Source organism: Myxocyprinus asiaticus, chromosome 31 (assembly GCF_019703515.2).
Source record: "Myxocyprinus asiaticus isolate MX2 ecotype Aquarium Trade chromosome 31, UBuf_Myxa_2, whole genome shotgun sequence".
Classification (NCBI taxonomy): domain Eukaryota; kingdom Metazoa; phylum Chordata; class Actinopteri; order Cypriniformes; family Catostomidae; genus Myxocyprinus; species Myxocyprinus asiaticus.
In genome coordinates this window covers 4,707,792-4,732,782 of record NC_059374.1, presented here as the reverse complement: position 1 = coordinate 4,732,782, position 24,991 = coordinate 4,707,792, and the positions used below count along the sequence as shown (strand labels likewise).

The window sequence follows — 24,991 nt, the reverse complement described above, 5'->3', positions numbered from 1 at the left end:
TAGTTGCGCCATCTTGTGGACTTAGGAAACAACATGCACATCAACAGGTTAAGGTAAAAATGATCATTTAGTCTCTTAGCCCTGTTGACAGCACTAACAATGACCTTGGCTATCTAACCTGCTGTCACAGAAACAACGTTACATATGAACTTTTAAAATACTTGGGCCTTAATTGTTATTCTTATTAAATAATATTTTAATACAATAAATCTTCATTCTGTTTGTCATTTTTAATATATATTGCTTATATTTAAGAGTTACACATTTCAATTTCATAACATAATAATTGTGTGATCTTTAGCTAATATTAATACAACTTAAATGTATTCAATTTTTATTGATTTAATATTCTTAAAGACTGCTAACTATAATTTGATTAAATTTTGTTATGAAATTAAAATGTGTAATTATAATACATATAACACTTTCCATAAAAATAACTGAGAATTTTCTTAGCAGCTAAGAAGACTTTTTCCTTGGGCAGACAGCAGCAGATGTGGGAGGAGTTTAGTGCAGGCAGTGATTTTTGTTTTTTTGTTACTGGTTTCTCATGTCAGTTTTAAACGCTCATTTAAAACCATCAAATTATAGCTAAGGCTAATTATTCGGACAAAAGGCATCCCGACTGTAACTCCGTCGGCACGCAGGACTGCACAACGACCCTTATTTATGAATAATGAGCAATATATTGCAGTTGGAATGAATAAAATTTACACCTGCTCCTTCTGTACTCCCTTAATCCCATTCGCCTTTACATTTATTAAAATGCCATGAAAACAAATGTATTACAAAATCATAAAATTTATTCATTATAAAAATAATATATTATATATATGAGCTTATGATGTGGCTTGCGATCTCTTGCATCGTCCATTAGAGACAACACCTCGCAACAGCACCAGTTTTGTGTCCAGCAACAAGATTTTTCTGCGTATGGCATGTGTAGTTTACAGTGAGTGGTAGTTCGGGACAATATTTAATTAAAATTGAGCCAAATATGCAGAGTGGTACGAACTGTTATTCTGGCTAAAAGGATTAAGGCAGTAGAAGACGGCGCGGGTTGGCCAATCAGTTGAAAGTGGCGTTGCAGTGCCGCCCACATAAGCAAATCTAATATTTTTATTTTATTTTTTTAACAATGGACAAAAAATAAACATTTAAATGAATTCTCATTTTCGGTTTCTGAAGCATAAAAATAAAACTTAATAAAACAAACAAAAAAAAAAAAAGCTGTTTTTACCCACATGGAATGTCCCCCTCCATTTTTTAACCTGCTACTATTGGCTCCAAAAGTGGATTCATGGAAAACCAGGTCTCATTAATATTCATAAAGTCATTACCATAGCTATTCTTACCTGTTAAAATCACATTTAAGATATCAGTAATTCTATTTTCATGAGTTGCAAAGGCTATTTTAGATATCAAGGCAATAATCGTTACAAGTAGAGCTCCCTTTACTGATATCAATAATTACATTGTTACTAGTAAAATGTTCATACTTGATATCAACAATTGAATTACAACTAGTGAAAATGGTAATTTTTGATATCAGTAATTTAATTTCAAACTGTTACATTTGGTATTTCTGATATCTGGAAGTGGATTTCAGATATCAATAATTTGGAGTGTAATTAATTATATCTAACAAGAAGTTCTTACTAGTAACAATTACATTACAGATATCAGAAATTAAAATTGTCACTATAGTGAATTACTGATATCAAAAATGAGCATTTCTGTTCGTTGGAATGCAATTGTTGATATCAAAAATTGGCATTTCCACAGGTAGAAATTACTTTCTTGATATCACAAATTCTATTTTTACTAGTAAGAAAATAATTGTTGATATGTGAAATTGGACTTTCAACTAGTAAGAAACAAATTTTTGATATCAATAATTGCGTTTTGAATAAGAGTGAATGACATATCGGTGTGAAACTTTACTAGTGAAAATTCAATTATAGATATCAAAAATTACGATTTTTACTAGTTGAAATCCCATTTTTGATACCAAGACTGTGATTTCTGCGAGTGATGACATTTTTGATATCAAGAATTCACATTTTTACTAGTGGAAATGTAATTACCGATATCAACAATTGGCATTTCCACTTGTGAAAATGACATTCTTGATAACAAGAATTAGAATTTTAACTAGTAAAATTGAATTGTTGATATCAACAATTCATATCCTGCGAATGAATTAAAGCTAAAACGGCTTGCCATACGTGTTAGGATTAGAGCCAAAACTTACCTCAGTGTGCTGCCTTAAATTGGAGCTGTGATTTTAATCTTGAAATATCTGCTTGTCTTGGTGTTAAATGAAGGCATTGCATGACGAAACTATTGTTTTTTTCACTGTGAGGAGCGAAGATGGTGTTTCACTTTGAAGAGTTTGATGCTGCTACAGTGACTGAGTTACAGTCTGTGACACTGGCTCAGTGCACGCCTCTGTGTGAACTTCCGCTCTGGTAAAAGTCCCATTCAATAATCTCTCAATAAATTACACATTAATTAAAATTAAACCCAGTAATGTAATGACAGGAACGCCGCCTATTGTAAAGAAGTAAAAGTAAAAAAAATTCATTAGAAATTTACTTGAGTAACTCAAGTAAATGTAACAGAGTAAATGTAGCGCATTACTACCCACCTCTGGGTGTTAATGTAGCATTGATGATCCTGGGCTGGGTATTTCTATTTCCCAGCATGCTTTGCATGGGACTCGATAGGGAGAGTAAATGTTAAATTTAAATGTTATTTTATGTATTTTTGTGCAAGATGAATATAAAGGCGGATAATTGTTAGGGTTTCATGTTTTGTTATGATGGAGTTTTGCTGGTTACCATTACGGTGAAGAGTGGAGCTTGAGCTAACCATTAGGACATGTACAAGTCACTAATGAAATGTATTGCTTACGTCACAGAACAAATGCTAATTCTAGTTAGTATAAAAAGATACAGTATAAAAGAGAGTTGCACTGCTGTGTCTAATTTTGTTGGGTTTACCCAATTCAACTAGGTTCTTTCTACACAAAATGTTTGTGTTGAGATTACATAGTAATTTTAAATTAAGAAAACTCATTTCAAATACGTGGAACCACTTTCCACAGCTGAATCAAGTTCAGCAAAAGAGCTTTTTTTTTTTTTTTTTAGTGCAGTAAATATGGCTAATTAGTATTGTCTTTAAAAATTATATTTTTAGCTAATGAAGCTAATAAATTACTATGACAATTCAACCCCCTATTCTAAAACATTTACTTACACAAGTGATTAATTAAAAAAAATATGTTATTTTTATTGTAATTTAAACATGTGCACAACAAACCAATAACTTGAGTAGATTAAACTTGCTCCTTAGAACAGAGGGTCCAGTTGTCATTAATAGACGATTTTAGTGATTTATTAGTAACAGCTTTTTAAAGCCAATACTAATAGCCTTAATTACGGACTTAATAAGAGCTCAAAAAAAAAAAGAAGAAAAAAAAGGCAGTTGCTCCAAACCACCAGCAAAGATTTAGGGAGCCCCAACCTAACCCTTTCTGACACCCCCATTTGGAATATCCCCACCCCTTTCTGGAGAAACCCCACGCTCTTTTGGAGATTCTGCCCCCATCTGGATATCTCTGGCCTGCTGCTATACCTAATTGTCATGACCAGCAGTTTCCCTCTTATGTCAAACTCTGGGATTCCCCCAGTGTAATTGAGCACATTTACACGGACGTGAGGGACAGTAGTCAATATTTTAAATTGGTGTGTATAAATTGGCATAGTTTACAGTGTGTATGTGTTTTTCCCTTTTCCCACTGTACTTCCAGAAATGTTGAATTCTTTCAGCTGTGTTGACTTGTTGATATGATGTTGGAATCAGTCCTATGACGTTAGTTATCCAGTCTGTTCACACTTATGTGCACTTTTCAAACACCCATCAGAACGCTGCTTGTGTTTACATGGCCACATAAGCCACGTTCTTCGGGAGAAACCCAGGTGTGTTAAACCTGAAGGTTGTGGATTTTCAAATCATTTTATTTATTTTTACAAGTTATACCTTATCTTTTATTGTCCTCATTTATTTATTTTAATATATTAATCAATGTTCTGTTCTCTTTTCCTAAAAGGTACAAGTAATATGTATGTGATCTGAGGGGTGACTGAGGGTCTGGCCTATGCCAGGAGTGCAGTAACAGTGATTACACATTTAGCCTGGCTTCTGGAGAATATGAATTTACTGTATCTTGTATTTATTCACAAACATATGTATATTGTCAAACTCTGGGATATTGGGAACTCTGGGTGATATTCTATCACCATTTGATTCTATTTTATTCAATCATTATTAATTGTATGAGAGAGAGAGAGAGAGAGAGAGAGAGAGAGAGATTTTAGTTTCTTTAATGTGATATTATACTGTTTCGTTTGGCCTTGTGTATGCTTTCTGTGTTTTCTCCTGCTCTCTGTCCTAATGTTCCACAGATGATGAGGCCTGACATTCCAGCAAGTCTTAGGAGAGGCCTCTATTCCAGAGGAGAAGATAGCACCGATACATTGAATGTCTAGATAACTTATGTCTCTGAATTATTTACGGTTATTGTACCCTCTCAAACATGACTTTGCCATAGTTGAAAACAACTTTCAAGGATTTTAGTTGCTCTCCTTGGTACCCCTTTGACAAAGAAATAAGTAGCCATAACTGATAGCTAACCTCTGATGTCTGATCATAAGTTTGTCTCAACCAAGGATGGTACCTCGATTCATGTTGTGGCTAACAATTATTGTTTGCACAAAGGTGGAAGCAGTCCATATTTGGAATATGTTAAAATGTTTGAAGTAGTTGACCTACCAGAATGCTAGAAATTGTGGTACGATGACACCATTTCATCGTATTTGCATATGACTATAATTGCTTTGGAAAGTTTGTAAAACTGCACTTTGACTTCCTGTCTTTCTGTTGTATCTCATCGACTCGTGAGGCCTACTGAACCTGCAGAGAACAATCAGGGTAAACGCTCTCATTTGATTATTGCAAAACCTGACTCAGAGTTTTATTCTTCAATACACATATTGAGGACCCAGCTGTTACTCCCAACAAAGCACTTTGTCTTAATCCCGTAAGGAAAACGGCATTCTCGTTTGCATGACCTTTCACACTTTCTGAAAAAACACTGGAATAAAGCATTTAAGAGTATGTAAAATTGATGCTTCAGTTTATGAATATAATTAAATATGCAGGCCAACATCTCCCCTACATCTCAAATGCTTAAAACACTTTACTGAATTAAGCTGAATTTGATGCCATCTGAATTATTGAGCAGTAAATTGTTCTTCTGAAAAGAGGTCAGAGGACTTTGACATGGTTATCCTGTATAATAAATTAAATCCACAAGTGGACAACATGAAATATCTTTTTATTACAAGGTAAGAATAAAGTGACATTTGTTTTACTACATTTATGAAGAAAAAAAAAAAAAAACTGAAAGAGGGTGACAAAGACAATCGGACATATCTAAATATTTCTCGATAGCAACCATTATAGGCAGTTGCTGTCACTTTACAGCTTGTATCATACTGTCATTTACTTTTCAACACTTGAGAGTCTGAAACTGAGATGTAGAGGGCCAGTTCCAATTTTCATACTTCCAACACCCCTAGCTGCAAAGTACACTCGATAATGCACCGAATCTCATAGAATAGAGGTAAGCATTTTGAGGTACGGTCAGAGAGTTTGTGTCTGTTTAATGCTGTTAAATAAGCCTCCACTCAGAGCACTGGCGCCATGACATCTTTCTTGATTGACTGCAATGTAACATTTCAATGAGCAAAAAACAAAAGATAATAAGAGAAGAAATCAGGTCAGTTTGTAATTTTTTATGACCTACAAAACAAATCTACAAATATATTCCCTCGATTGCATGGCCCTGAACAACTACAATCAATATACTTCCTATGCATGTTCTGGAAAGAAGACATGAGACTGGGCTGGTCTTGTATTGTTAGCAGTAGCTTATTTGGCTTAAATGGTCCCTAAAACAACAGTATGGTGTAATTTCCTGATTTGTAATGCACTGGTATTGGCCTATATATTGTTCTGTGTTCATAATAGGTCTGCTGCGTCTTTCAGTTATGCATACTGTAGACAAATGCTCTTCATCTCATTTTACGTAAATAAAAACATACTCTGGTATGCACAGAACATCCTGGAGAAAAAACATTGCTGTAGCTACATATTGAAACAGACTGAGAGATCTGCAGATAGAACAATAAAGAGACAGAATCACACAAGTGTTTGATCAGAGAGTGAAAGCAGTTCCAACCAATCAGAGCCCAGATATTTGAACAGCACCTTTGGGCTAAACATTAAGCTATCTGGCACACTGTAATCTTTACACACACACATAAATAAACACATATTCATATTCACACACATTCTTTAACAAATGACAAAGGATAATGGTGAACATTAGATCCCCCTCTCCCAAATAAAAAAAGCCATTCAAGGCCCCTAGAAAGAAGTCTGAAACAGTTGTACAACGGTTTACTATTTCTGAACATTCAGACATCGTCCACACCACTGGGTGAGGCGTTTAGGGGAACATTTATATATGACGACGCACAAGACTACATGTAAAACATCAACTAATGTGACATTAAAATGTGTTATTAATGACTTTATGCCTCATTCTATGGGTAGAGTTCACATGAGGTCAGTAAAAGAAGCTGTTTTAAACACTCAAAGATGATTTAAAGTAATGTATATGCAGTAGATAATATGTTCAATATTTTGTCATGTTTTTTTGTTGTTTTTTTTAATGATGAAGACATAATGGTTGAAACATTGCAAAAGCCAAAAAAAAAAAAAAAAAATAGACTTTTTGGGGAATAAATCAGTGCATGCCTTTTTTCTTAATAATTTGTCTTGTTTACATCCTGCATTCATGATGCTAATGCGCTAACACTATACGCTGCCATAATATGCACTGGTTATACTCTGTCATTAGCCACGTTTACACTATCGGGCCAAATGAGGGATTGCTAGTGCATGTCAGGGCCCCTGCGTTCCCACTGTAACTTCTGGGGTTTCATCGTGCCTCCTTGGGGCTTTCTCGGGGTCAATGGCCTCTGGCCCGATGATTACCCTTGGCGGGGTCAGTGTCAAAGGCGGAGTTTTGCCGAATTTGCCAGGTTACGTATGCAGGGCACAACGATACAGGTTCGGGAAATCTTAAAAAAATTGTAGGTTCAGTATAAATCCGTTAAAATGCCCGACAGTGGAAAAGCGGCTATTGTATTTTATTATGACTTGATATTACTGTATGGGGCATACATGACCAAAGACCAAAGAATGTTAATGTGTGAATGGCTTTCTGCTGCAGACAGCACATGAATGAAGCAGAATATCAAACAACAGAGTGAATGGGCACTTAAGATTATTTGAGTAGATTTGGTTCCTTTCGTAGACTAAAGTTAAAAAAAAAATTCACGAAAATGGAAAATGCCTCTACACAAATGTTCATATTTCTGTTGCCAAGTTTGCACCAGCTCGTGCAAACTTACCTACACACCAGTGTGTTCATGTTGACTGATCTTGACTGAGTGTACAACTTAATCAGTATTAGCTGTTGGCCTCAATGTAGGTGGAGCTCTGGGTCACACACCGAATACGTGGACCAATGGCAGTATGAAGGCACAGTTTATCCAATGGTTCTGCCAAGTGTGAACCTAGAAGGCCATTTCGCCACATTGGAGATTAGTGGATTGTCATAGAACAGTTTATCCACTGGGTTGCTCAATCTCTTTCTATCTCCGAGAGCCTCCTCCATCTTGTCCCACCTCCGCTCCTAAACTGCCCAACTCCATATCAGGCATGTCCTCTTCTAGCGGAGCAGAGGGGTTATCTTCACAGTACATGCACTCCTACAAAAACACATACAGTTATGGTTGTAAAATGGTACTGCAGGTATACTTACAAGGGATGCACCGATCCGATACCTGGATCAGTATCGGCACCGATACTGAAGCTTTAAGACGGATCGGGTATCGGTCCGACGAGCCCGATCAGAATCCGATACTGTGTGTTAGTCATGTTAGTTACTGTCAAGCTCCAAAAATGACATAAAAGAACCATAAAAACACCATTAAAGCAGTTCATATGACTCGTGCATTTTATTCAAAGCCACTTGAAGATGTGCGATAGCTCTGTGAATCACAAAAGGCTGTGTTTAATATATTTAAGTAAATATATAGTACACGCAGTGCCAGCCCGTTAGTGAATGGCGCTGCTCTGTTGACACAAACTCACGCACAGGATGGTGATGCACTCGCGGCTATTTTTAGCCTTCATAGCGGTGCCCAATATTTGAGCGCTACTCAAGAACAGCATCTCAGATGTAGATGCTCAATAGTTCGGTTCACTTATAATATGCATTTAGAACGGCACCGGAGGTGCATTTTACCAGAATTTGACTAAGAAGCGATTTAAACTACTGTGAACTTGCCTACAAACAGACACATACAGGACGTCCTGGAGAGTTTAGAATGTCAAAATAAAAGCCAGAGGGTTTTAAAGTTAAAGGTGCACGATTGAAATATATTACTATTGTATTTAAAATTCTAAAAGTCAATAATAATAATAATAATGTATTATTATTTATTTACAAATTATAACAATATTTAAACTGAATGGGTTCCAAAAAATTACTGTGAATGAAAAGTGAACATATCTTACAACTAAATTGAACAAAAAAAGAGATCTGAATCCTGAAGTCCAGATACAAATTTTTTGCAAAAAAAAAAAAAAAAAAAAACTGCCTTTTTTCGACTGAACACTTAGACTGGATTAACTGTTAATTTTGCTGCTACACTATCCAGTAGACTAGTTAACAATAAAGTTTTTCTTAATAGGTTATACATTTCTATAGAAATAATGTGTAGTTAGAGGTTTGTGTTTCTTTACATATAAAAGAGTACCCCCAATTAGTTCCACACAATAATGTAAACATATTCTAAACTGATTATGCAAAAAACAACAACACTGGTATCGGATCGGTATCGGCCGATACTGAGATTTCAGATATCAGAATTCGAAGAGAAAAAGTGGTATCGGTGCATCCCTACTATACACTAGTCACTTTTATGCATTAATAGCTCTTCTGCACCTATCTCTCTTAGATGAACAAGGTATCACAACATACCCCTCTCATTAAGTCGGTCAGTACATGTACCAGGTCATTGAACTGTATACAAATCAGAAGTTTCACGAGTACCGCTTCTTCAGAGCCATTCACGCTTCATTCCTGTCAGACGCAGAATCACTGTGCACACGCTGCTGTAGTAGCCCTTATTCACGGCAGCGCCTTGATTTCTGACGGGAATGACAACAAGGCTGTGAGGGATAGACGTACAGTTTCTTCAATGGGTTGTACAGTTACGTGTTTTTGGATCATTCCACTGATGAAACATTGAAAAAAATACTACTTTCCAAGACATTTCAGTTGACAAAAAACTCCAGACAACATGAGATGTGGCAATTTAGATGTGATCTAGGAGCTTTTTGATAGCTTTATACAGTGCATGTCACCGAAGAGACGGTAAGTCTATCCCTCACAGCGTCATTTTCATTCCTGTCAAAATCTAATTTGCCGGTACTGTGAATAAGGCCTATTGGCCGCTGCTGTAATCAATCACGCCTCCCGAGATTAAGAGTGCTGGGAATAGTTTATTCAGTGTTGTTTAATTATTGCATTGAGTGCTTTGCAATTCCCTGTGCATTTTAATTCATTTTGAGGAATGAATTTTCTTTCCCCAAAATGGAAATGATTATGTTTATCGTTTGACAGTCCTAGATTTATTTAATAAAAAGGTAATTTGGTACAAAGGGGAAAATATGCAAATGTAAGAGATTTTTTGTATTTGTAAGAGATTTGTTCAGTTGAATTGTTGTAGGTAGGTGTAAAAATACATTTAAAAATAGACACAAAGGAATACTGATGGGGATAAATTGTACGTCTCGCACAAAGAAGAAGTTTCAATGCTTGTTGAATGTTTACATATTACACTTTCCAAAATACTTGAGTTTTAAAACTCTTTTGCTTTTAATTCTGATTCTTCATCTGTTGGTGTTTAATGCCAGTTGATATAATGGTATCTGATGCATTAGCACCCTCAAGTGTGCTCATATGTGTACAACAACAGCTCAAAGTCACCCAAAACAAATTGACACACTCCAAAGACTCCATAGGCATCCATTGTTTCTGTTCAAAATCTTCATCTCAGCAAGTAATTGCACCGAAAATTCGCATTTAGTGTGAAAGGGAATCCTACTTTAATGGAACCTCAATAGTGAATGACGGATCTGAGACAAGCTTCATTGACAGGAACTGTTAACATACACTCAAGTCCTCAAATTATGCAAATAGATCTCCTCGTGAGAACTGCATGAGGATGCTGTACAATATGATGCCTAAAATGCTATCTAGTTAGGCAGCTCACTAGGGTTTGCAAAACAGCTGTACGTACCTTGATGTTGATGGCGTTGGGTAAGCCACCTTTCCTTATCCAGGGGTGCTGATCGATTAGTTCTCTACGCTGTTCTGAGGAGAAACAGGGCTGGTTCTTCTGCATACGTCTCAAACGCACTTGATCTTCTCTCAGAACCTTTTCCATGTCCCTATTCCACAATTAATGCAGTCTTTAAAGCATTTTGGTGGTGTAAGTATGCATAAGGTCAAAGGCAACTAAGAGTTGTTGCTCACCTTGATGGCACCTGATAGGTCATCATGACATGGTCATTTGCATCAGCCATAAGCCTCCATACAGGTTCCTGAAGAACATACTTAGCAAAACTCGGCTCCTGCCCCTTGATTGTCTCTTGGCTCTTGTGATTGTTCTCTGAGGAATCCACACTGCCAAAGTACTTGCTTGTGTTGCTTCCTGCTCAGAGACAGATAAGACTATGAGAAAATAAAGTTTAGTTTTGAAAGCTAAAGCTAAAAATTGCTAAGAATTAAGAATAATTAGTACTTCATTAATTGTTTGTCATTTCAGGGACAAACTGAAAAATGTCTTAATATAAAAACATACACATGTGGTAACAATGGTATTAGAGGTCAACCTATATATCGGTTTTGCAGATTAATCAGTGCCAATAGCTAGTTTTGGAACTATCGTTTATTGGCAGAAGTTGATAGTTCGCCGATAGTTTTTTCCCCCCATGGCGGCGTTTGAGGATTCTGGAGTACGATCGTAACCTCTGGAGAGGCAATATAAACAATCCCTGACACCTCGAGGTGATTTGCTGTGTCTAAATCTATCTTCATTGACTATATTCATCCATGTTTCCCAATGTATTTCAGTCTTATTTATTGTTAAAAGTCCTGCGTTATGCAACAAATCTTTGGACTCATGTGACCTCTGTGTGCCCGTCACAGTAAGGGAAGATTAAGAAAATTTGCTTAGAAACAAAAAACTATTGGCTGATTAATCGGTTATCTGCTTTTTTCACCACCTTAGTTATCGTATCGATAAAAATACAATATTGGTCAACCTCAACATGGTATAAGAGGAATAACTGACTTCAGAACAACTGCTTTGTGCCATTACCACTCCATTATTGGATGAAATTTTCAATAATTCAATGGTTCGTTGTCAATTATTCCATAATGTAACAGTGTCTGACACTTAATCTGTTAAGTGCTTTCAAACTGTTCAGGTTAAATGTTAATGTTAAGCATTAAATGTTAAATGTTGAGCATTAGCTTGGTGGTGACCTGTGCCACTGTTGGAGGTATTGCAGTCATTGGATGTAGAGCCAGTAGATGCTGATGTGGCCGAGTCCGTGCCGGAATGAGAGTCTTCCTGTAACAACAGTTCCAAAACACTGCTGGATGAGGAGTGGTCACTGTACTGGCCGCCATCACCTGAGCAAAATGTCTGGAAGAGCAACCGGAGAAAATCATGAAAAAACCTGAAGTCATCAAGTCCAAGATTCGCTGATGTGCAAGGTTTGTAACACTTTACCTGCTGCAAATCATCTGGTGCAGAAGATTTGCTGTTAATAGAAGTGTTGATCCTGTCCTGTGCAGAGCTACAGTTCCCCTGGGTGTTTGATGGGGGTGCTGTGCTTTGAGAGTCCTGCTTTTCCTCCATCTGAAGCAGGTCCAGCTGCAGTGGAGAACTAGAGCGGGACCCAAACAGTGGGGGGGAGTGAGGGGGTGGCAAGGAAAAATTACACTCTGCAGATTCAATGATGGAAGGTTTGGGTTCAGGTGTTCCAGCGTACTGGAAGGCTGTCTGAGGTGGAAATGGAAGTTGCTGGGGATTGAAGGTGTGGGTCTGAAAGGACTGTGGGGGACTGCAGCCTTGGGGGTTTTGAAGACACTGCAGGGTTGAACAGGTTTGCTGGGTGGTGTAGACTTGTTGAGGCTGCAAGGGTTGCTGGATGTTGTAGGCTTGCTGGGGCTGAAAGGGTTGCTGGGCATTGAAGGGCTGTTGGAGATTGAAGGGCTGTTGGGCATTGATGGATTGCTGGGGATTGAAGGGCTGTTGGGCACTGAAGGATTGCTGGGGATTGAAGGGCTGTTGGGCATTGAAGGGTTGCTGGACGTTGAAGGGCTTTTGTGCATTGAAGGATTGTTGGGAATTGAAGGACTGCTGGGCGCTTAAGGGTTTCTGGGGCTGAAAGAGGCCATTAGATTCTGTGCCTATCTGTGGCAATATAAAATTTGGCAAAACTAATGCCACAACTGGTGTGACTAATGGGGTAGGATAAGCAGGAGCAGTGGGCGTGGCCTGAGTGGTTTGGGACTCTGCTATTCCAGTAGGGGCTTGGGGAGGAACAGTGGATGGAACTACAGGGAAGAGAGGGTACCCTGGAACCACGGTGGAAAATGGAACCGAAAGCCCAGACTGTGATGTCTCGGAGGGGGACCAGGATGTCTGATTCAAACCCTGCAGGGGTGGTAGAGATCTGTGCTGAGATGCAGCATTATCTGATGAATCGGCATGTTTTGTGCGTGGTTTCTTTGACTTTTTGGTGCGCCAATTTTTCTTGGTTGTTGGCTCTCTACCAGGCGCACCTTGTCCTGCCTTGAATCCACAAACTCCTGAAGGAACCACAACAGAAAGGGGCAGAGAAAGGGACCAAGAAAGAGTGAAGAGTTTGTGATGGAGAGAGAATTCTATTGACTAAGCATGTTCATGTTTTCAGGTATTTGTCTGGCCTTGTCCCAAATGGCACTCTATTGTAAGGTATCCCATTTGCCATTTTATAATTTAGACAGGAGCTCGCAAGTGCCCTCAATGCTCTCCTTTTGTGATGCCCACACTGGGGTGAATTTACAGTGGACTACAACACACAGTCTATGCGCATTACATAATCAAACATGTACATGACCAAATGTGTTTTTGAGTGTGTCTGTGCTGTTTTTAAATTGTTTTTTGATGTAAATGGACATCATTGACCATTCTGCTGCATCTCGCTGTTTTTTTTTTAAGCGTCATGCACAGGATTCCAGCATTTTTGAGTGTGTCAAGTTAAAAATAACTTACATTTTTAAAAATGCACCTGCATTCTGTTTTATTCGTTGTGCAGCATGAAGAATTTCAGGTTGCAAAGAGGACATCATGTGACTGATACACATGATTCTAGATGAGTTTTCACCCAGCAAAATTTCTGCACTTCATAAACAGTAAGTCAATGTTTTTTTCCTTCTACTCTGGTGTGCCTTGTTGAAACGGTGTATGATTACTGTGACCATACTGTTATGAATGTTGCCAACAATGCTTAAATACACTAAAGTCTATTGTAACAAATTTTCTTGCTTGAAGCAAAAATTATAAAATTTGGCTTAAATTTGATGGTAACAGTCTGGTCGAGTCAAATGATTTTGGGTATGGGCCTAGTTCAGGTTTCAACTTAATTCCATGCAGACCTTTACCAAATACTGGATGCAGAAGAGAACCACAAGGGAGGTGGGGGCTTTTTCTAGTGTGAATAGGGCAAATGTGGTCCACTAGATGTGTTTGATATCTCAATGCCTGTGATACCATGTATCAGCTCTGTGTGTTTTAATGTTTACATACCTTCAGCAGCCTGTCCTCTGTTTCTTTGTGTGCTAGAAAGGTAATTCTTCTGGAGGGACTGACCATGCAGGAGTTCCCTGCAACGACTGAGGAATGCTTGCTCTTCCTTCTGCGTGTGTGCGGCCAGCACCTGCTTTGTAAGTCCCAGCTTCCTATAGGCTTCCTGCTCCACTGTGGGTGGGGAAACCACACTGACAGGTGCGGAAAAGGCGGGGCTTTCTGCAGCATCCTCAATTATCTCTGCAAACAACAGTTAAATGCCATTTGGTAAAATAATTCTAACACAGTATAATTTGATCATTCTCTTTTGTACATGCAAACAAATGATACAAAATTTGAATAATTCCCACACAATGTTGCAAATTTGCAAATATTTCAAATGAGATGGAAACGTTTTAGTCATTACTGAGAGCAGGCAGTACAAAATGAGTAAGGAGCCTTTCACACATGATGTGTTTTTGCATTCAAAGACAGCTGGATGGAGCGCAACAAAATACAGGGGTTTCAAGATGTGCTTTTCAAAGTTCCAAACTACTCTTAAATTGACACAGTATTTTGAAAATGTGGCATTTGGCATGAGATGCTGGAAAGACGCAATGCAACCAAAGTGAAACACTCCAAAGGCATCTGTGTAATGCATGTGTTGGTTACATTGACCAAAATTAAAAGTAGCACAGACGAAATGCGAGATTGTGTCCTGCTCTATGTCTACCTCCGAAAAGGACTGCTGTGGACTGCTATAGACTCATGTTCAATATGAAAGTCAAAAATATATTGACAATATACAAGGCGTTTTTTGTAATGCCTGTTTAATGCTTTACTTGTCTGACTGCCACAGTAACGTTATGTGTTTGAATTACCTATATTTGGGGGCTTTTCTAGGCAAATTCATGAGAAAATTAAAATATGCAATTAATTGTGTTTAATTTGATTAATATTAATAAATATCAGCTAACCATATCAAATATCAAACATCCATTCTTTCCACAATATTGTTCTTGAATTCATTTATTAAATATTAACTCAAAAGTATGAAGTATTTTGTGATACTGTATGTTTTGATGCAAGTTAGTACCTGATTCTGGCTGTGTTTTCTTGTCCCCCGGGTGTACAATAGTGCTGCTGTAGGAACACTGAGACACCACACTGTCTGCTTTGCTGGGCAAGTCCAAAGGAGATAAAGGGCCTCCCACAACAGGGGTGGGACCTGATGGAGGCTTTTCATTGGTCTTTAAAGACACAGAGGATGGCACCTCCATACCTAGAGGATCTAAAACCCCCCCAAAAATGACATGATCAGATGTACTGAAACCGAAGTGTGTTTGATTTAAATTATCTTGAAATAACATTCCCTTATGTTGTTTGAAAAACCTGAAAAACAAATATCAGAAGACTTCTAAAACCACTGAGCTAAGAGTTCATTTCATGGTATTAACAATTTTGACATCATATTACCCTCTGTTTGCTGTAGACTGGCATCGGAGGTGTTCTTGTCCTCGTCAGAGTTTGAGGAGGTGGTGTTCGAGGAGAACTGGTATTTTCGTTTTACTCTGTTCAGGACGTTGCAGGTCTCCAAATATCTGAGAAACACGATTCACTTATGTATAAATATTCACTAATACACTGACAAATCAAACCATTACATCTGAAATGTCTCATAAAGCAAATAAAGTGAATGACAAATACCACAAAAAGTTAACTGGTGTTCAATATAGATCAATGAACATACTGTTTTAACAGTATACAAAACACACAAACCTGATGACGCTGTCCAGGCAGCTTATTTGCTGGTACGAGTACATTGTGTGGTCCTTCCGTTCCTCCATTGCAGAAGGTCCATCTCTGACGAACAAAGGCCTGAACCCTGCTTAATACACAGGGTCAATACTCAAATACGCAAAAACATAGTGGGGTTCCTAGACATAGAACAGGCTTTCCCTAAGGGTTCATGATGGGATATTGTGGGGGTTCATGACATTGTAAAATACACTTAAAAAAGGACCATGTGATGATTTATATCACTGAACAATAACCACATTCATATTCCATGGTATGCACATAAAGAATACACAAAAACATAGTATAACCATGGTGCTTTTTGTTAGTGTCAATTTAACAAAACTGAATAAGTTTCACATTAAATGTGTATTATAAATTAAATGTGTCAAAAGAACTCACTGTCTATGCTCTTCCTCTGCTCTGGTTTGGTAGAGGAGCTCTGATGGTCCTGAACCTTCATCATTTGAACCCCTTTACAAATCTCCTGAAATGACCTCTGAAAAATAACAAAACAAAAAGTAAACACACACCCTGTGTTAGATTAAAACTGGTTATAGATAATGTGATTGTAGTGTGGAGGAGGGCCGGGCCGGGCCGGAATGACGCACACACGGACCCCAATCAGCCTGATGAGGCGAGCAAGGGATAAAGGCGACCGGAGCGGCCGTTCGAGAGAGAGAACTACAGGCAGCTGTCCTGTATGCGTTTATGTTTGTGTGTTTTTGTTAAGTTTATCATTAAACGTTATTTATACTGTCAAGCCGGTTCTCGCCTCCTCCTTTCCCTTATAACTCCTTTACAGTGATGTGGAGTGAGAGGCTTTGGGGTGGTGTAATCTAGTGGGAACTAATAGGAGCCTTTATAATAAAACTGGTAGTTCCAGCTGTTTTAAAATAGCTGACACATTCAGATCTTTGAATGCACATTGTTGGGCTGCATGTTACAGAGAAAAAAATTTGATATAACCTAAGATGACATATCCAAGAAACTGCAAATCTAGACAAAGGGTTGACTTAATTAAAAAAATATACATGTGTAAAATGACATCTTAAGATATTTGGGGGGGGGGAGGGGGGGCTGAATTGAGCTTTGGAGCTTTTACCTTCACTTTCCATTTTTCCCGCTTTCTGCTTTCAAACGTCTCTCACTCCCAAATTTAATCTTTCCTCATATACACTATATTGCCAAAAGTATTCGCTCACCCATCCAAATAATTGAATTCAGGTGTTCCAATCACTTCCATGGTCACAGGTGTATAAAATGAAGCACCTAGGCATGCAGACTGCTTCTACAAACATTTGTGAAAGAATGGGCCGCTCTCAGGAGCTCAGTGAATTCCAGCGTGGTACTGTGATTGGATGCCACCTGTGCAACAAGTCCAGTCGTGAAATTTCCTCGCTACTAAATATTCCACAGTCAACTGTCAGTGGTATTATAACAAAGTGGAAGCAATTGGGAATGACAGCAACTCAGCCACGAAGTGGTAGGCCACGTAAAATGACAGAGCGGGGTCAGCGGATGCTGAGGCGCATAGTGCGCAGAGGTCGCCAACTTTCTGCAGAGTCAATCGCTACAGACCTCCAAAGTTCATGTGGCCATCAGATTAGCTCAAGAACAGTGCGTAGAGAGCTTCATGGAATGGGTTTCCATGGCCGAGCAGCTGCATCCAAGCCATACATCACCAAGTGCAATGCAAAGCGTCAGATGCAGTGGTGTAAAGCACGCCGCCACTGGACTCTAGAGCAGTGGAGACGCGTTCTCTGGAGTGACGAATCACGCTTCTCCATCTGGCAATCTGATGGACGAGTCTGGGTTTGGTGGTTGCCAGGAGAACGGTACTTGTCTGACTGCATTGTGCCAACTGTGAAGTTTGCTGGAGGGGGGATTATGGTGTGGGGTTGTTTTTCAGGAGCTGGGCTTGGCCCCTTAGTTCCAGTGAAAGGAACTCTGAATGCTTCAGCATACCAAGAGATTTTGGACAATTCCATGCTCCCAACTTTGTGGGAAAAGTTTGGGGATGGCCCCTTCCTGTTCCAACATGACTGCGCACCAGTGCACAAAGCAAGGTCCATAAAGACATGGATGAGCCAGTTTGGTGTGGAAGAACTTGACTGGCCTGCACAGAGTCCTGACCTCAACCCGATAGAGCACCTTTGGGATGAATTAGAGCGAAGACTGCGAGCCAGGCCTTCTCGTCCAACATCAGTGTCTGACCTCACAAATGCACTTCTGGAAGAATGGTCAAAAATTCCCATAAACACACTCCTAAACCTTGTGGAAAGCCTTCCCAGAAGAGCTGAAGCTGTTATAGCTGCAAAGGGTGGGCCGACGTAATATTAAACCCTATGGATTAAGAATGGGATGTCACTTAAGTTCATATGCGTCTAAAGGCAGATGAGCGAATACTTTTGGCAATATAGTGTAATATTGCTTACTTATCTGTAGTTACATAAAATCTGAAAAAGTCTGGCTTCTGAACAAAGGGTAGGCTTTAGGGTTGCAACTAACCACTATTGTGATCAAGATCAGTCAGCTGATAATTTAATGAATTAATCAAATAAAGGCCTACTTTTATTTCCTGTATTTTACTGACAAAACCAATATAAAATGTATGAATTTACAGTACGATATACAGACACTGTGTACCAAAAATATAAAACTTTAGTTTAAAATACAAAAGTTTCACAAGCTTTTCATGTTATTAAAAATTAAACAACTGCTTGTCCACAGTTTGGAAGCAGCAAGACAATTTATCATTTTAATTCATTATAAACAGGACTGTTAATGGATTACAGTTTTTAATTGAATTAATTGATGATGAACATGATATGCTGATTAATTAATCGTATTAATCGCAATTGATCAATATTTGTCAAGAGACAATAGATAAGAGATAAAGAGATAAAAAAATAATTCAATATGATTAAATAATTATAAATATAATAATTCAGATAATTCAAAAATATAACATTATTGTGGCAGACGAGTAAAGCATTGATTAGAGTAAGCAATACAAGTGGCGGCTTAAGAAAGCAATATATTGTTTATTTTCATATCACTGAACATAAGACCATCATTAGCCAACAGTCCACAGCAATCCATTTTGCAACTGAATTAGTCAACATGTCTGAGGGGCTTTCCTTAAGGCCCCGATATACTTCCAGAGAAGTTCTTCTTCATTCTTCGTTCAGGGGTAAAAAGAAGTTCTAAACAGCCGAGCAACAGTACACTGTTTGCGAACATTCAGACACCTGCCACACCGCTGTGGGAAGCATTTAGATGTACATTTAAATATGAGGACGCTCAGTACAACCTTAATGTGACATTAAAATGTGTTATCAGTGACTTTATGCCTCATTCTAGGAGTAGAATTCACATGATGTCAGTACAAGAAGCTGTTTTAAACACTTGATGATGATTTATAGCAATATATATATATGCAGTAAAAAAGAAATTGTCTTGTTTACATTTTGAATTCATGACGCTAATGCGCTAAAACGTGGCCATAATATGCGCCAACTGCACTCTGTTATTGTAATTTACGATGACACTGATACTACTGCAAAGACGGGTGTATAAAAGAGTAATGATAGGAAAAATACAGACAAAGATTGACGATAAGAGAGGCATATCTTATTTTGGGCAGATGTGTGAATGGCTTTTGCAGATGGCACGAGTGAATGGGCACTTGAGAGTATTTGAATAGATTTAATTCCTTTTGTAGACTAATTAAACAAAACAAAAAAATCCAATGACATGGTCTTGTAAAATTTATCTACATGAATGATCGTACAGATATTGGTAAATCTGCAGCAGCTCACTAATAACTCTACATGCCGGTGTGTTCTTATTGACTGATTTTGACTGACTGAACAACGTAAACAGAATGGCTGTCGGTGTCAAAGTAGGTGGAGCTCCAGGTCACACCTACCGATGACATGGTCTCGTGTGTTCACAATGAATACTGACTAAAAACGTAAACAAAGTAGTAGGTGGAGCTTCAGGTCACACCTACCGTTGATGTGGGCCAGTGGTCTCAAGAAGGTGTTTAGCAGCCGGATAGAAGTTTTCCTAAAAGTTCGCCCAGGCCAGCTGTTACGAACCAGCAAAGCTAATGCAAAAACACCTTCTTTTTGGCCAGATTTTATTCGAAATGATGTCACATCCTTTCGTTCTTCGATTTCATATGAAGTATATTTGGGCCTTAAGGGCGCATCTATGAACACCTTTTAGAGCGTCTCACTTTGGTTGCTTTGTGTCATAAACCCAGCGTTTTAAGGATGCTGTGTCGAGTTAAACATAGTTTGAAACTTGGAAAAATCTAGAGAACCCTGTATTCAGAGTTGTGTTTGTTACCTGTGCAGCTGGAGTTGTGCTTACTGCCACCTGCTGAATGGGACTCAAACATTAAGGGGGTACTTTAAGCTTGAACTGCTCTGATGGTAGGAAACTTCCTTATTATGCTGCAGGGGCATGATTAATTGTGTTATTTTGTATAGAATTAATCGCAATGAATTAGCATGTTAAACTGACAGCCCCCTAGCATGGCTCGATCTATGATTACACGGATGGATGGTCAGAGTTCATCTGGAGTACTCACGTAATGCAATAACACTGGAGAATGAGATGCCGCATTCATGGCATTTCTATATTCACTTAAAGGGGTCATGTCATGAGGAATCAAATTTTCCTTGATCTTTTGACATATGAGAGTTCATTGAACTATAAAACATACTGTAAGTTTCAGAACTCAGAACTTCCTTCCCAGTCCAAAAAGAGGATTTATTGACACCAAACTTCAGAAACGCCTCATTTTCTATATCCGTATACTTGTGATGTCACAAAATGTACTCATTAGTGCATGACCGCTTCCAAGACAGCACAACATCAACGCCTCGAGTGAGTGACAAGGAGAGAGCTGGACAGGTACAGCCATTCCTATACACATAGAGGAACTATTGCTGTAGTTGTTATTGAACTATCAAAAAGACTGCAATGCCAGGGAAGAGTCGAAAATGTTGGGATGTTCCTGGCTGCGGAAATTTAGCATCTCTGCATAGCCTTTTGAAGGATGACAACATTTGTTTTTGTATAATGACTGTGTTTGTGTAAAATCCTTTACTGACATTATAAGAGAACCTCAAGAAAATTAAGTAAAAAAAAAAAAAAAGAGCATGACATGACCCCTTTAAATGACCTTATTTGGACAGTAAAATGTGATTTGAATTTGAAGAGCAAAATAATTGCCGTTATTTCAAATAATCGCAATCATGGCAAACAGCCCCCTTAGCCATGTGATTGCAGCTTAAAGCCAAGGAGGTGTACGAACTTCAACCTTATGTTGGACATTATACATGATTCTATATATTTCATGTGGTGGGTGAGAGTACTGGAAAGTGTGTGTGTGTGTGTGTGTGTGTGTGTGTGTGTGTGTGTGTGTGAAATACCGGTTTGCTCTTGTTCCCCTCCTCCTTTCTGGTGTTCCCATTGCTCCTGCTGCCACTGTTGACCACGTTTCCGTTTCCATTACTGTCACTAGAGGATGCTATGCTCAGCAGGTGCTCATGGGAACCATTGCTGCCATGACTACCATAACCACTGGAGCCCATGCTGTGGACCGGCTACAAGACAAGAGATTGACACAATGTATTTCAATGGGAAAAAGACCATTTTATTACAAAAGCTGTGCTATTATTATTATTATTGACAGCACGCTTCTATTATTGTGATATAGTCTTATATCACGCTATCACTTTATTTTACTTTCTTTGTTCGTTTTTCCAGTGACAATATGGAAATTCCCCTCATGCCGCTAAAACAGCGCCAACCCGCAGAATAGCATTCTAAGATTATATTCTTCTCACCACAATTGTACAGAGTGGTTATCTGAGTTACCGTAGACTTTGTCAGTTCGAACCAGTCTGGCCATTCTCTGTTGACCTCTCTCATTAGCAAGGCGTTTCCATCCACAGAACTGCCGCTCATTGGATGTTTTTTGTTTTTGGCACCATTCGGAGTAAATTCTAGTGACTGTTGTGTGTGAAAATCCCAGGAGATCAGCAGTTATAAAAATACACAAACCAGCCCATCTGGCACCAACAATCATGCAACGGTCGAAATCACTGAGATCACATTTTTTCCCCATTCTGATGGTTGATGTGAACATTAATTAAATTGAAGTGCCTGACCCGTATCTGCATGATTTTCTGCACTGCTGCCACACGATTGGCTGATTAGATAATTGGATGGATGATTGTTGGTGCCAGACGGGCTGGTTTGAGTATTTCTGTAACTGCTGATGTCCTGGGATTTTCTAGAATTTACTCCGAATGGTGCCAAAAACAAAAAACATCCAGTGAGTGGCAGTTCTGTGGACGTAAATGCCGTGTTGACAAGAGAGGTCAACAGAGAATGGCCAGACTGGTTTGAACTGACAAAGTCTACGGTAACTCAGATAACCACTCTGTACAATTGTGGTGAGAAGAATATCATCTCTGAATGCTATTCTGAGATGTGGGTTGGCGCTGTTTTGGTGGCATGAGGGGGACCTACACAATATTAGGCAGGTGGGTTTAATGTTGTGGCTGATATATACTGTATATTTACATTGTAATGTTGGGTTTTATTCTGCATTAAAGCAATAAAAATGTGTATTGTATTTTGTTTTAAAGCACATGAATGACCTGAACACAATCCACTTTATTTCAAGTATGTGAACTTTTTGCAGAACCCCATGATAATTTACATCGCAAGCAGTGTATAGGATTTTAGTGAATGTGTGTATGAGAACATACATGAGTGAATGTTTGATGCAGAAAGCATTTTCCAGTTTATGTTGCTAAGACATGCCAGAATGTTTATTGTGTGTATATGTGTATAAAAGAGTTTGCACCTGCAGAAGTAGTCTATGAATCTGTTCTGTGATCTCCTGCATATCTGAATCCATGATCTTTTCCTCTGTGAGTGCCGGAGCTGAAAACACATCCTCGTTCATTGGACCCCTGCGTGCACACAAAAAACATAGAACATTACATATTAAACATTTGATCTATCTTAACTTTTAGCAAAATAAGTGACCTTTTGGGTGAAGACTTACATACGGACTTTGTGCCGCCCGATAACAAAGGACACCTTGCGACTCCAGGGGTTCACGAAGCTACACCAGCTGGTGTCTAAAGTAACGTATTCTCCATTCCTCACAAAGAACCGGATCGAGGGCTGATCAAACGGCTGCCCAACATACTGCAGAACTGCAGGAGAGAGAATTATGTAATTGGATGAGGTTGAAAAAGTGTTTACAGTTTTTTTGGAATACTTTCATCAGGCTTATATAAACTTGCATGGTTTATAACTTGAGTCTCCTCTATTGCAGTGGAGGGGCAAAAGATGGCAGTAGTGATAATACATAAACGGATGAAAACCGATGATTCAGTTCGTACCCTTTCATCAGTTAGCATACAAAAGAGGGATCAGAAAATGCGTGAGTCTTTGTGGATGTTGTTTCTAATTGGTCAGGATGTCTATATCATTATTCTGTTGGCGTCACAAGGCTAAAATACTGTTATTCAACAAACTTGATTTAGGGTGTTTTTTTGTTTTTTTTTAAATCAAAGCTTTCAAGATTCATTCACCAAACTAGGCACAGATCTTCATACTGTTCTGGAAAAACGTGCTTAGTTCTTTCTTTCGATCTGTCTGTCTGTCTATCAATCACTTTTATAAAGTGGGTCCTCTGTAACTATACCTATCTGGTTCTCTTGTTGTACCTGTTATATATTACAACAGGCCCTTTTCCACCTACAGTACTGGTACTTTTCCTTTAGTAACTTTCTAGATGAGAACTCTTACAAGGAATGGAATCTCCATGGAGACTTTTCCCGTTGCATTCGCATTGCCAAAAATGACCACTGTAGTGACGTCATCTAGTATCAACCATTTTTCTTCTGACATGGTTAGAACGTGAAATTCAATAGCAACAACAACAACATCAACAAAACCGAAATCAACAACACTGAAGGAGGATGCCGGGATCGGAGTTACACTTTTGTTAGGGCTGTTTTACACGAGCTTTGGCTGCATCCAAAAACGTAGGCAGCTGCCTAATCAGTTAATGGTTTAAACGACAGCGCTTTTGGATGAATGGAACTCAAAAGGAAACTGGTCTCTGAACAGTTTAAAAAGCAACTTATTTCATCATACCTCCTTATACAGCCCCCGAAGGGAGAATTTTCCCATTTTCGGACGCAGTCTATGTCTTATAGTTACAGTTTAAACTGTGTGTGAGAGCTGAGCGTGCTGCAGCCGCAGTGAGAGATGAGACGAGCGGTCACACTACCACGCAGCACGTGCTGAATTTAGTGGACATGTTGAAAGCACTATAAACCTATTTATCAACACAAACTTTTACAATAAAGGCTTTTATGACTCAACATAAATTACTGTACTGAAATACTCATCAACTGACTTACAGTGCATCCGGAAAGTATTCACAGCGCTTCACTTTTTCCACATTTTGTTATGTTACACCCTTATTCCAAAATGGATTAAATTCATTATTTTCCTCAAAATTCTACAAACAATACCCCATAATGACAATGTGAAAGAAGTTTGTTTGAAATCTTTGCAAATTTATTAAAAAAAACAAAACAAAAAAAAAACACATGTACATAAGTATTCACAGCCTTTGCTCAATACTTTGTTGAAGCACCTTTGGCACCAATTACAGCCTCAAGTCTTTTTGAGTATGATGCTACAAGCTTGGCACACCTATTTTTGGGCAGTTTCTCCCATTCTTCTTTGCAGGACCTCTCAAGCTCCATCAGGTTGGATGGGGAGCGTCGGTGCACAGCCATTTTCAGATCTCTCCAGAGATGTTCAATCGGGTTCAAGTCTGGGCTCTGGCTGGGCCACTCAAGGACATTCACAGAGTTGTCCCGTAGCCACTCCTTTGTTATCTTGCCTGTGTGCTTAGGGTCGTTGTCCTGATGGAAGATGAACCTTCGCCCCAGTCTGAGGTCCAGAGCGCTCTGGAGCAGGTTTTCATCAAGGATGTCTCTGTACATTGCTGCATTCATCTTTCCCTCAATCCTGACTAGTCTCCCAGTTCCTGCCGCTGAAAAACATCCCCACAGCATGATGCT

At 38.7% G+C, this 24,991-nt stretch overlaps 1 protein-coding gene across 3 annotated transcripts in view; it reads right to left on the bottom strand.

Moving 5' to 3' along the window:
- Positions 1-5,387: 5,387 nt before the first annotated feature.
- Positions 5,388-24,991, bottom strand: part of LOC127422251 (period circadian protein homolog 2-like) — a 33,750-nt gene continuing 14,146 nt past the window's right edge. For 2 of the 3 annotated variants that reach the window (XM_051665626.1, XM_051665625.1), the window contains exons 11-23: positions 22,948-23,101; positions 22,744-22,852; positions 21,299-21,472; positions 16,251-16,347; positions 15,831-15,939; positions 15,528-15,652; positions 15,148-15,342; positions 14,073-14,312; positions 12,009-13,093; positions 11,759-11,921; positions 10,745-10,922; positions 10,509-10,659; positions 5,388-7,907 (exon numbers count right to left, since the gene is read on the bottom strand). In XM_051665626.1, coding sequence (XP_051521586.1) covers positions 7,791-7,907; positions 10,509-10,659; positions 10,745-10,922; positions 11,759-11,921; positions 12,009-13,093; positions 14,073-14,312; positions 15,148-15,342; positions 15,528-15,652; positions 15,831-15,939; positions 16,251-16,347; positions 21,299-21,472; positions 22,744-22,852; positions 22,948-23,101 — 2,897 coding nt within the window. In that variant the 3' untranslated portion in view covers positions 5,388-7,790. The remainder of the gene's footprint in view (positions 7,908-10,508; positions 10,660-10,744; positions 10,923-11,758; positions 11,922-12,008; positions 13,094-14,072; positions 14,313-15,147; positions 15,343-15,527; positions 15,653-15,830; positions 15,940-16,250; positions 16,348-21,298; positions 21,473-22,743; positions 22,853-22,947; positions 23,102-24,991) is intronic. The other variant, XM_051665627.1, reaches the window with a different exon arrangement.